General features: G+C 40.5%; 1 protein-coding gene and 1 pseudogene across 3 annotated transcripts in view; one reads left to right on the top strand and one right to left on the bottom strand.

The window, feature by feature from the left end:
* RNF17 (ring finger protein 17) overlaps positions 1-13,512 on the top strand; it is a 115,302-nt gene that overhangs the window by 3,868 nt on the left and 97,922 nt on the right. For 2 of the 3 annotated variants that reach the window (XM_060394510.1, XM_042255122.2), the window contains one exon: positions 12,545-12,636. In XM_060394510.1, coding sequence (XP_060250493.1) covers positions 12,545-12,636 — 92 coding nt within the window. Of the gene's footprint in view, positions 1-3,199; positions 3,346-12,544; positions 12,637-13,512 lie in introns of those variants that run through there. The other variant, XM_060394509.1, reaches the window with a different exon arrangement.
* On the bottom strand, positions 5,928-6,497 carry LOC101120091 (small ribosomal subunit protein eS24-like; annotated as a pseudogene).

Raw genomic sequence — 13,512 nt, 5'->3', positions numbered from 1 at the left:
ATGTCTCCTGCATTGGCAGGCCGATTCTTTGCTACTGGTGCTACCAAGAATATATATAATAATGCATATTGTTTTTGTTGTTCGGTTGCTCAGCTGTGTCCAACTCTTTGCAACCCCATGGACTGCAGCACACAAGGCTTTCCTGTCCTTCACCATCTCCAGGAGCGTGCTCAAACTCGTGTCCATTGAGTTGGTGATGCCATCCAAACATCTCGTCCTTTGTTGTCCTCTTTTCCTCCTGCCTTTGGTCTTTCCCAGAAATAGGGCAGGGTCTTTTCTAATGAGTCAGCTCTTCACATTAGGTAGCCAAAGTATTAGAGCTTCAGCATCAGTCCTTCCAATGAATATTCAGGATTGATTTCCTTTAGGATTGACTGGTTTGATCTTACAGTCCGAGGGACTCTCAAGAGTCTTCTTCAGCACCACAGTTGAAAAGCATCAGTCCTTTGGCACTCAGGGCTTCCCTGGTGGCTCAGCTGGTAAAGAATCTGCCTGCAATGTGGGAGACCTGCCTGCAATGGTTCAATCCCTGGGTTGGGAAGATCCTCTGGAGAAGGAAAGGGCTACCCACTCCCGTATCCTGGCCTGGAGAATTCCGTGGACTGTATAGTCCATGGGGTCGCAAAGAGTCAGATAGGACTGAATGACTTTCACTTTCGGCACTCAGCCTTCTTTATGGTCCAACTTTCACATACATATATAATAATATGTATATAAACATACAAATGTGTGATTTGTGCAGGTTTCAATTATAGCAGAAACATGTACACACTAGAAGATAGTTTGTTTTAGAATTATGTACTTTGTGAATCATGGCCTTTATTGTGGGAAATTCCTATTCCCTCTCCCTTTTTTTGACAGTAGCTAGCTCCATAGTTAAGACAAAGGGGAGCCTAGCTCCTGGTTGAAATGAATATCCCTGACAGATTGAGTCTTGTGGTGGGTAAAGAGTGAATGAAGGGAAAAGAAAGAGACATTCCACGGTAACTGTCTCTGCCCATGTCTATCCTGTTCTGATATTAAAAAAACAGCAAGTTTATTAGAACAGTAACCTCTTGCCTTTTGTGGCAAATGGCTTTGTGTTTAATGGTCTCTTGAAATACTAACGTATTATTTTTAGTGTTTTGGGTAACATCTAATGTTTATACTGTATTTACAGATACTGGTTTTTTATTTTGAAATTTACATTTATGTGTGCCTTTTTATTGAAGTATACTTGCTTTACAGTGCTGTTACAAATACTGGTTTTTTATTTTAGGATTGTAGCAAATCTATTTTGTATCATTTGACTAGTTCTGCCTCTCACTTTGGGAGACATGTGGTCTGTCCCATACTGCCCTCCTTTTCCCCTTTCTTCCTGTGCTATTATAAGCCACATAATTGACGGAGGACTGTATTCAGTCTTTTTTTTTTCTTTTTTTTAAAATATAAATTTATTTATTTTAATGGAGGTTAATTACTTTATAATATTGTATTGGTTTTGCCATACGTCAACATGAATCTGCCACGGGTGTACACGTGTTCCCAATCCTGAACCCCCCTACCACCTCCCTCCCCATACCTTCTCTCTGGGTCATCCCAGTGCACCAGCCCCAAGCATCCTGTATCCTGGATTATTACTTTTAAATAATGTATTTGCTCTAAAAAGTAATACCTATATTCCCATTAGACTTATATTTATAATTTATCTTTAATGTTGAAGGCCCAGGTAATGCTATTTCAAGCTTAAGCCTAAAATGATTACATTCAGAGTTAATGGGCATGCTTGTGTTCTTATTTCTGAGTTTGAGTACATATGAATTTATGTATCAGTCTTTATCTTTCATAGTGGCATGGGTTTTTTAAATAACATCTCTGTTTTTGACTGATACTCTGTTCCATTCAGTCCCTCAGTCATGTCCAACTCTTTGAGACACCATTCACTACAGCATGCCAGGTCTCCCTGTTCATCACCAACTCCTGGGGTTTACCTAAACTCAGCTCCGTTGAGCTGGTGATGCCATCCAACCATCTCATCCTCTGTCGTCCCCTTCTCTTCCTGCCTTCAATCTTTCCCAGCATCAGGGTCTTTTCCAGTGAGTCAGCTGTTCAGATCAGGTGGCCATAGTATTGGAGTTTCAGCTTCAACATCAGTCCTTCCAGTGAACACTCAGGACTGATCTCCTTTAGGATGAATTGGCTGGATCTCCTCGCAGTCCAAGGAACTGTCAAGAGTTTACTCCAACACCACATTTCAAAAGCATCAATTGTTCAGTGCTCAGCTTTCTTTATAGTCCAACTCTCACATCCATACATGACTACTGGAAACACCATAGTGCTGACTAGACGGACCTTTGTTGGCAAAGTAATGTCTCTGCTTTTTAATATGCTGTCTAGGTTGGTCGTAACTTTTCTATCAAGGAGTAAGCATCTTTTTATTTCATGACTGCAGTGCTTTTGGAGCCCCAAAAACTGAAGTGATGGGACTGGATGCCATGATCTTAGTTTTCTGAATGTTGAGCTTTAAGCCAACTTTTTCACTCTCCTCTTCCACTTCCATCAAGAGCCTTTTTAGTTCCTCTTCAGTTTCTGCCATAAGGGTGGTGTCATCTGCATGTCTGAGGTTATTGATATTTCTCCCAGCAGTCTTGATTCCAGCTTGTGCTTCTTCCAGCCCAGCGTTTCTCATGATGTACTCTGCATATAAGTTAAATAAGCAGGGTGACGGTATACAGCCTTGACATACTCCTTTTCCTATTTGGAACCAGTCTGCCGTTCCATGTCCAGTTCTAACTGTTGCTTCCTGACCTGCATACAGATTTCTCAAGAGGCAGGTCAGATGGTCTGGTATTCCCATCTCTTAAACTATTTTCCACAGTTTGTGGTGATCCGCACAGTCAAAGGCTTTGGCATAGTCAGTGAAACAGAAATAGATGTTTTTCTGGAACTCTCTTTGCTTTTTCGATGATCCAGCAGATGTTGGCAATTTGATCTCTGGTTCCTCTGCCCTTTCTAAAACCAGCCTGAACATCTGGAATTTCATGGTTCACATAATTGCTGAAGCCTGGCTTGGAGAATTTTGAGCTTTGCTTTACTAGTGTGTGAGATGAGTGCAATTGTGTAGTAGTTTCAGCATTGTTTGGCATTGCCTTCCTTTGAGATTGGAATGAAAACTGACCTTTTCCAGTCCTGTGGCCACAGCTGAGTATTCCAAATTTGCTGGCATATTGAGTGAAGCACTTTCATAGCATCATCTTTTAGGGTTTGAAATAGCTCAGCTGGACTTCCATCACCTCCACTAGCTTTGTTTGAAGTGAAGCTTTCTAAGGCCCACTTGACTTCACATTCCAGGATGTCTGGCTCTAGGTGAGTGATCCACACCGTTGTGATTATCTGGATTGTGAGGATTTTTTTTGTATAGTTCTTCTGTGTATTCTTGCCACCTCTTCTTAACATCTACTCCTGTTAGGTCCCTACTGTTTCTGTCCTTTATTGAGCCCATTTTTGCATGAAATGTTACCTTAGTATCTCTAATTTTCTAGAGGAGATCTCTAGTCTTTCCCATTCTGTTGTTTTCCTCTATTTCTTTGCACTGCTCACTGAGGAAGGCTTTCTTATCGCTCCTTGCTATTCTTTGGAACTCTGCATTCAAATAGGTGTATCTTTCCTTTTCTCCTTTGCTTTTGGCTTCTCTTTTCACAGCTATTTGTAAGGCCTCCTCAGACAGCCATTTTGCTTTTTTGCATTTCTTTTTCTTGGGGATGGTCTTGATCCCAGCCCCTGTACAATGTCACAAACCTCCGTCCACAGTTCATCAGGCACTCTGTCTATCAGATCTAGTTCCTTAAATCTGTTTATCACCTCCACTGTATAATCATAAGGGATTTGATTTAGGTCATACCTGAATGGTCTAGTGGTTTTCCCTACTTTCTTCAGTTTAAATCTGAATTTGGCAATAAGGAGTTCATGATGTGAGTCACAGTCAGCTCCCGGTCTTGATTTTGCTGACTGTATAGAGCTTCTTCATCTTTTGCTGCAAATAATATAATGAATCTGATTTCAGTGTTGACCATCTGGTGATGTCCATGTGTAGAGTCTTCTCTTGTGTTGTTGGAAGAGGGTGTTTTCTATGACCAGTGTATTCTCTTGAGAAAACTATTAACCTTTGCCCTGCTTCATTCTGTACTCCAAGGCCAAATTTGCCTGTTACTCCAGGTGTTTCTTTACTTCCTACTTTTGCATTCCAGTCCTATTAATGGTAAATAATAACCATTCTATAGTTATATACAGCAATATGACAGGTTTTGTTTAAGAATATGACCATACTTAGATTCCATTACAAAAATACTGGCATTTTATTGATCATTTGGACCTAAGTCTAAAAATATATTGGGCCATGAGAAAATGACAAATTAACCCATCATAGGTAATTAATATATATTAAAATCACATGTGGATTGGAATAACCTACAAATTGAAAATGTAAACTAGAAGAGACTATAGGTAATTGTTTAATCTTGGATAGAGAAGCCTTGTTATTCATCACTGAAGTCAGAACCCACAGAAGAAAGTGAAAGTTGCTCAGTTAGGTTGGACTCTTTGCGACCCCATGGACTATAGTCCATGGAATTCTCCAGGCCAGAATACTGGAGTGGGTGACCATTTCCTTCTTCAGGGTATTTTCCCAACCCAGGGATGGAACCCAGGTCTCCCGCATTGCAGGTGGATTCTTTACCAGCTGAGTCAGCAGGGAAGTCAGAAGCCACAGAGAAAATGCTGGTTAAATTTGCCCACTATTTTTCTGTTACAAGTAGCAGAAAACAAACAAGCAAAAACACCACCATAAATAAAACTTAAGCAACAAGCTATTCTGGAGTAGGGGGGATAAAATCTTTATAGTATATATCAGAAGTTAAGACTCTCAAAATTTTAACTGAAATCTTTTAAATCAGTTGTATTTAATATTTTCTTAAATTTTCTGGGTGAAATGTCCTGTATCAAATCTGTTGGTAGTAACAATAACCTCTTACTATCAAATGCCAGGCCAAAGGGGCATAAATGAGGAGGTGGATAGAAATTAAGATTTTAGCCCTCAATTTTAGTGGGTACTCTTAAAAATATTTGTGCAATCTGTTTTTTTTTTAAGTAACACTTATCCTTTATTGTCTAATAATAGATAACTGTCATTGGTACATTATACTTAAAAGCTTGCCAGAACATCCTCTTCCCCACAAAACATTAACCCCACTTTTAACATTTAGTAGTCTGCTACATTCCTTCCAGCATTAACCTATTGTCATAAATGTCTCCTACATTATTTTTAATGGCTGTACAATAAACCATGGTACATCAATGCTATAATATAATCTCTTTATGATAAACACTAAGGTGGCTTCAGATTTTTTTACTAGGGTTTTGCACAATTCCTCAGACTCACTCCCACCAAGAAAAAGTTCCACCAACAGGTTCTGTTAATTATTAGGTCTAAAAAAATCCATGTTTGTCATTTTTTTTTTAATGTTTGACAATTTAATGGGCAAAAAATGGGTATCTGTTTTAAATTGAAATTCCCTGAATACTAGTGAAATTGATCAATTTTTCAGCTCTCTATGGATCAACCTTACAGTTCTTTATGGAAAATCTTTAAGAGATCCTTCCAGGTCCTTTCCATATTTTCCTTTTGAATTGTCTTTTTCCTAAATTGTAAGACTACTTCATGTGATAGAGATAGTAACACTTTGTTCTGTGTATTTTAACTCTTTTCTCCCAGTTTTTCACATTTAGTTTTTTTATATTTAACCATTCAGAAATGTTTCTGTTTTCATTTGTTTTATCCCCCTCCTTCATGGCTTCTAAGTTTTCTTTGATTAGGCAAAACTTTCATCTCAGAGGTATACATTATTTTATTTTTTAATACATTTATCTTTTATTTTTTAGGAAGATCTCTATTAGGTCCCTTTCTAATATATTTTATATGATGTAAGGTGGTTATGTAACTTTCTTCTTCAGAATGATTAGCTGATCCACACCATTTATTGGATTATCTTTTGTCTTTTTTTTTTTAAGGCCTTAGTTTATTCTCTCTCATGAAAAATCTGCGCAGTCACCACAGATATAGTCACTGCAGAATCTTTACTGCTTCTTGCCAGGACCAGCATTGGACTTTGCAGCCCCCCTGACCTTCTTCATTCTGTTCTTGCATTCCTTTTGCTGTTTTCTTGAGGTCTTTTTCTTCTCATCTAGGCTGTCTTACAAGCCTGTGTTTGAGCTCATTCTTTGTGTAATCCAAGGATTCATAAACCATGCCAAAGCCAGTTGTCTTGCCACCACCAAAATAGATTCTGAATCCAAATACAGAAATGACATCTGGTCTTGTACATTTTGGCTAGTTTTTCATGAATTTCTGTTTTAGTTACTGTTGCCTTCCCAGAGTGAAGAACCTAGATTACCATTTATTTCCACTGAAGTAGTCGCTTGGTCATGAATTTCCTGGTCTGAATAGTTACTGGGTCATTCATGATGGCAGCTATCTTCAGGCAGCCAGAGAGTTAAAGAGCTTTTTTGTCTATTTAATTGAAATCCAAAATCACTGCAGATGGTGACTGCAGCCATGAAATTACAAGATTCTTACTGGAAGAAAAGTTACGACCAACCTAGACAGCATATCAAAAAGCAGAGACATTACTTTGCCAACAAAGGTCCGTCTAGCCAGGGCTACAGTTTTCCAGTAGTCGTGTATGGATGTGAGAGTTGGACTATAAAGAAAGCTGAGTGCCAAAGAATTGATGCTTTTGAACTGCAGTATTGGAGAAGACTCTTGAGAGTCCCTTGGACTGCGAGGAGATCCAGCCAGTCTATCCTAAAGGAGATCAGTCCTGGGTGTTCATTGGAAGGACTGATGTTGAAGCTGAAACTCCAATACTATGGCCACCTGATATGAAGAGCTGACTCACTGGAAAAGACCCTGATGCTGGGAAAGATTGAAGGCAGGAGGAAAAGGGGATGACAGAGGATGAGATGGTTGGATGGCATCACCGGCTCAATGGACATGAGTTTGGGTAAACGTCAGGAGTTGGTGATGGACAGGGAGGGCTTGGCGTGCTGCATTCCATGGGGTCTCAAAGAGTTCAACATGACTGAGTGACTGAACTGAATTGAAATACCACTTATAGTCTGTATGAGATTCCTGTATAGTGAATCTGTTTCAGGGCTTTGTTCTGTTCATTTACATTTGACCCCTGACAACTCAGGTTTGAATTGGATAGGTTTACTTATATGTGGTTATTTTTCAGTAGCAAATACTACAGTAGGGGCTCTGTGGTTGGTTGAATCTGAGGATGCAGAGGAACCACAGATACAGAGTGAAAGTGTTAGTCGCTCAGTCGTCTCCTACTCTTTCGTGTATGGACTGTATATAACCAGGCTCTTCTGTCCATGGGATTCTCCGTGCAAGAATACTGGAGTGGGCCGCTATGCCCTTATCCAGAGATCTTCCCAACCTAGGGATCAAACTCCGGTCTCCCACATTGCAGGCAGATTCTTTACCATCTGAGCCACATTGTGGTCAGAAAAGATGCTTGGAATGTTTCAGTTTTTTTGAATTTACTAAGGCTAGATTTATGGCCCAGGATGTGATCTGCCCTTGAGAAGGTTCCCTGTGCACTTGAGAAAAAGGTGAAATTCATTGTTTTGGGGTGAAATGTCCTATAGATATCAATTAGGCCTGACTGGTTCATTGTATCATTTGTGTTTCCTTATTAATTTTCTGTTTAGTTGATCTATCCATAGGTGTGAGTCGGGTATTAAAGTCTCCCACTATTATTGTGTTACTGTTAACTTCCCCTTTCATACTTGTTAGCATTTGCCTTACATATTGCAGTGCTTCTATGTTGGGTGCATATATATTTATAATTGTTATATCTTCTTCCTGGATTGATCCTTTGATCATTATGTAGTGTCCTCGTTTGTCTCTCTTCACAGCCTTTAAAGTCTATTTTATCTGATATGAGTATTGCTACTCCTCCTTTTTTTTGGTCTCCATTTTCATGAAATATTTTTTTCCAGCCCTTCATTTTCAGTCTGTATGTGTCCCTTGTTTTGAGGTGGGTCTCTTGTAGACAGCATATATAGCGGTCTTGTTTTTGTATCCATTCAGCCCATCTTTGTCTTTGGTTGGGGCATTCAGCCCATTTACATTTAAGATAATTATTGATAAGTATGATCCCATTGCCATTTACTTTGTTGTTTGAGGTTTGAGTTTATACACCCTCTCTGTATTTCCTGTCTAGAGAAGATCCTTTAGCATTTGTTGAAGAGCTGGTTTGGTGGTGCTGAATTCTCTCAGCTTTTGCTTGTCTGTAAAGCTTTTGATTCCTCCTTCATATTTGAATGAGATCCTTGCTGGGTACAGTAATCTGGGTTGTAGGTTTTTCTCTTTCATCACTTTAAGTATGTCCTGCCATTCCCTCCTGGCCTGAAGAGTTTCTATTGAAAGATCAGCTGTTATCATTATGGGAATCCCCTTGTGTGTCATTTGTTGTTTTTCCCTTGCTGCTTTTAATATTTGTTCTTTGTGTTTGATCTTTGTTAATTTGATTAATATGTGTCTTGGGTTGTTTAGCCTTGGGTTTATCCTGTTTGGGACTCTCTGGGTTTCTTGGACTTGGATGACTATTTCCTTCCCCATTTTAGGGAAGTTTTCAACTGTTATCTCCTTAAGTATTTTCTCATGGCCATTCTGTTTGTCTTCTTCTCCTGGGACTCCTATAGTTTGAATGTTGGGGCATTTAACATTGTCCCAGAGGTCCCTGAGGTTATCTTCATTTCTTTTAATTCGTTTTTCTTTTTTCCTCTCTGCTTCATTTATTTCTACCATTCTATCTTCAACATCACTTATCCTATCTTCTGCCTCCGTTATTCTACTGTTGGTTCCCTCCAGAGTGTTTTTGATCTCGTTTATTGCATTATTCATTATTGATTGGCTCATTTTTATTTCTTTTAGGTCCTTGTTAAACATTTCTTGCATCTTCTCAATCCTGTCTCCAGGCTATTTATCTGTAACTCCATTTTGTTTTCAAGATTTTGGATCATTTTTACTATTATTATTCTGAGTTCTTTGTTAGGTAGACTCCCTGTCTTCTCTTCATTTGTTTGGTTTGGTGGGCATTTATCATGTTCCTTTACCTGCTAAGTATTTCTCTGCCTTTTCATCTTGTTTAGATTGCTGAGTTTGGAGTGGCCTTTCTGTATTCTGGCGGTTTGTGGTTCCTCTTTATTGTGGAGGTTCCTCCCTGTGGGTGGGGTTGGATGAGTGTCTTGTCAAGGTTTCCTGGTTAGGGAAGCTTGCGTCGGGGTTCTGGTGGATGGAGCTGGTTTCTTCTCTCTGGAGTGCAATAAAGTGTCCAGTAGTGAGCTGGGTTTGGTGTGACTTTGGGCAGCCTGTATATTGAAGCTCAGGGCTATGTTCCTGCGTTGCGGGAGAATTTGCATGGTATGTCTTGCTCTGGAACTTGTTGGCTCTTTGGTAGTGCTTGGTTTCAGTGTAGGTATGGAGGCTTTTGGTTGATTTCTTATCGATTAATGTTCCCTGGAATCAGGAGTTCTCTGGTGTTCTCAGGTTTTAGGCTTAAGCCTCCTGCCTCTGGATTTCAGTCTTATTCTTACAGTAGCCTCAAGACTTCTCCATCCATACAGCACCAGTGATAAAACATCTAGGTTAATGGTGAAAAGATTCTGCACAGTGGGGGACACCCAGAGAGGTTCACAGAGTTACATGGAGAAGAGAAGAGGGAGGAAGGACATAGAGGTGACCAGGAAGCGAAAAGGGGGAATCAAAAGGAGAGAGACAGATCTAGGCAGTAATCAGTTCCCTAAGTGTTCTCCATAGCCCGGAACACACCAGAAATTCACAGAGTTGGAAAGAGAAGAGAAGGGGAGGGAGGAGATAGAGGTGACCTGGGGGAGAAAAAGGAGAGTCAAAGGGGGAGGGTAATCACGCCAGTAATCACACTCCTAAGTAAAAATGGGTACTGAAGATTTGATTCTTAAAGGTACAAAATTGATAACAAATACCAAAAAGCAAAGATTAAAAAATCTAAAGGTTAAACTCAAAAATACAATATTTTTTAAAAAAATCACAAAAATTATAAAAAATATATATGAATTTTGCTTTAAAAATAGTGTCTTTTTTGCAAGGTAATAGGTTATAAAAATGAAAATTAAAGAAGTAATAGAAGACTTAAAATTTAAAAAATTTTTTTAATAATAATAGTAAAAATATACGTAGGAATTTCTCTGGAGTTGTTGTGGGCAGTGTGGGGTCAGTTCAGTTTCAGATAGTTCCAGCTTACACTTCTCAAGATCTATAGGCCCCTTCCAGTGTAATCGGTGCTAACTACAGGGTTTTAATCTATTGCACCTGTCACTTCCAGGTTCCCTCTGTTTATTTTGGCTTCTTCTGTTTTTTGCAGGTCTCTTCAGTGTCTAATTTCCGTCCTGACACAAGGGGGCGAAGGTGGTCACTTATTTAGGCTCACTCAGTCGTGCTGTGGGGAGGGAGGAACGCTGCAAACAAATATCACTGGCTTGTGTGGGGAGTGCTCGCAGTGTCTGGGCCACACTGGGTTTGCCCCAACTCGTGGCATGTGTGCTTTGCCAGTCTACACTGCTCAGGCTCCAGGTTGCTCTGCAAGGGAACTGTCTAATGCAGGCCCTGGGTTGCATGCACTTCTCAGGTCTAAGCCGCTCAGGTTCAGGATCTCGGGTACTCCACAAAGGCGCAGACTCGTTTGGGCCTGCATTTTGTGCCCTTCCCAGGTCCGAGCTGGTCAGGCGACCAGGTGTTTGGCGAGTGCACTCTCCTTAGATGTGGTGCATCTTATCACCTCCCCGGTCCCAGCTGCTCGGTTTACTGGGTGGCAGCTGGCGCACCATTTCAGGTATGCCATGTGTCTCTTCTGGGGAGCTGATCTCTGGCTGCGACCCTCCTGGCAGATGTCAACCATCCAGAATCCCAGGAAGTCTTGGTTAGCAACTGGAAGCCTGCTCGCAGTTTGGTAGGAATGCCCTCTCTGGGGCTGAGTTTGCCCCTTTCTGGCTCTTGCTGCCGCCCACCTGCCTCCGGTGGAGGATGTGCTGGTCCGCAGCCGACTAGCTCTTCTCTGGTATTCTCACAGTCCTTTGTTCTGTGAGCGGGCCTGCAGTGCCTTAGGTTAGGGCTTTTCGAGAGGGAGTTCTCTCTCTCTCTCTTTTTTCCCTCTCTCTCTGGCTATCCCACAATTTGGGTTGCTATCTCACGTTAGCTCCCTCCGATTGCCCTCAGGGTATTCAGGCCTGGTCCTTACCCTAAGCAATGCAGCCCGCTCCTTCCTGTTCAGCCCCACCCCGCCCCGCTCGCTGGTGGCGGATATAAGCTTTTGGGCTACTTCTCTGCTGGAAGTTGCCGTTAGGCACGTAATCTGTGGGTTTTATTTATTTTTCTTCCTGGTTATATTGCCCTCTGAGATTCCAAAACTCCCCACAGAACCGCTGGTGAGAGGTTTTCCTGGTGTTTGGAAACTTCTCTTTAAAGACTCCCTTCCCGGGATGGGTCTCCATCCCTAGCTCTTTTGTCTCTCTTTTTATCTTTTATATTTTGTCTTACATCCTTTTGAAGACAATGGGCTGCCTTTCTGGGTGCCTGATTTCCTCTGCCAGCATTCAGAGGTGGTTTTGTGGAATTTGCTCAGCATTCAAATGTTCTTTCAATGAATTTGTGGGAGAGAATGTGGTCTCCCTGTCCTATTCCTCTGCCATCTTAGGACTGCCTCCTATCTTTTTCTTATTAAAGTTATTCCCAAGTATTTTATAGTTTCGGACATACCCTAAGATAGCATTGTAAAAAACTTTACAGTAAAATTTTAAAGTAATGCTCCCAAGAATTTCCTATAGAAGTGTGGTAAAGTATAAAGAAACCTGAGCGCCAAAGAATTGATGCTTTTAAACTGTGGTGTTGGAAAAGACGCTTGAGAGTCCCTTGAACTGCAAGGAGACAAACCAGTCAGTCCTAAAGAAAGTCAGTCCTGAATATTCAGTGGAAGGACTGATGTTGAAGCTGAACATCAGCTTTGGCCACTTGATGCAAAGAACTGACTCATTGGAAAAGACCCTGATACTAGGAAAGATTGAAGGCAAGAGGAGAAAGGAACGACAGAGGATGAGATGGTTGGATGGCATCACTGACTTGATGGACATAAGTTTGAGCAAGCTCCGGGAGTTGGTGATGGACAGGAAAGCCTGGCGTGCTGCAGTCCATGGGGTCATAAAGAGTTGGACATGACTGAGCAACTGAACTGAAAATATTTTAGTTCTGTTTACTTATTTTTAGTTCTGTTTAGTTGATAGTTGCTAAATTACCGATTTCCTCAAAAATTAAAATAGGATATAAATGTCACTTACATATGTTTTTCTTTGACTTAAAGATGATGTAAGGATCTTTTCATTTTTCTATGAATAGTTTTTTTGAATTCTGTATAAACAATTTACTGAATGATTTTTTGGATTTTTGTTTTTAATCTTTTGTCCTAAGGTTGCTACAACTATAAATACAAAACAAAAATACTGCCCAATAGATGGATGTATTAAAGAAGATTCATTTATGGAAAAAATGCAGCCTAAAAAGTATGTTCCATGTGCACTTATTTTAGTATTTAAAATTCATTGATATCAGTATCTCTAACCCATTGTTTACAGAATGCTCTTTAAGTTTATAATTTGTCTGAGCTGTTAATGAAGTGAATAATCCAACTTCTAAAGAAGCAACATTACTATGTCCTCATTTAAAGTGAGGGGAAACAATTCACAATTACCATTTCTTCACCCTAGTTAATTCTTTTAGTCTCTTTTGCATACCTCAGCTCTTCCAGATTCTTTGTTGCTCTGTGGTTCTTCATGGCCTATCGGATAAAATCCAGAATCCTTTAGGCTAGCATTCCTGACTTTTCACATTATTGCTGCAGGTCCTCTGTCCAGGTTTAAATGGGTGCTTAGAGACCAACAGAACAGTTATTTATTTAGAAAATAAAACCACTTGGCTAAAGTCTACTTACTGGTTATTGATAGAGCCAGAGGTAGAATTCAGGCTCACTGAATGCCAGTACTGCTCCCACCTCCTCTATTTGTATTCCATCAATCACTTCCTCCATAACCTCTGAGTGGAATGATTAGGAATCTTTGGGGCCATAACAATTGGGACATCTTCAGGAATCTAGCAGTTGACTTACCAGGTGAGGAAGGCTGACTTTTTTGTTAAAGAATGCTAAGCTTTTGAACTGTGGTGTTGGAGAAGACTCTTGAGAGTCCCTTGGACTGCAAGGAGATCCAGCCAGTCCATTCTGAAGATCAGCCCTGGGATTTCTTTGGAAGGAATGATGCTAAAGCTGAAACTCCAGTACTTTGACCACCACATGAGAAGAGTTGACTCATTGGAAAAGACCCTGATGCTGGGAGGGATTTGGGGGCAGGAGGAGAAAGGGACAACAGAGGATGAGATGGCTG

Source organism: Ovis aries, chromosome 10, assembly GCF_016772045.2.
Source record: "Ovis aries strain OAR_USU_Benz2616 breed Rambouillet chromosome 10, ARS-UI_Ramb_v3.0, whole genome shotgun sequence".
Classification (NCBI taxonomy): Eukaryota; Metazoa; Chordata; class Mammalia; order Artiodactyla; family Bovidae; genus Ovis; species Ovis aries.
The sequence above is the reverse complement of the archived record's forward strand: the minus strand, read 5'-3'. Positions and strand labels throughout refer to the sequence as shown.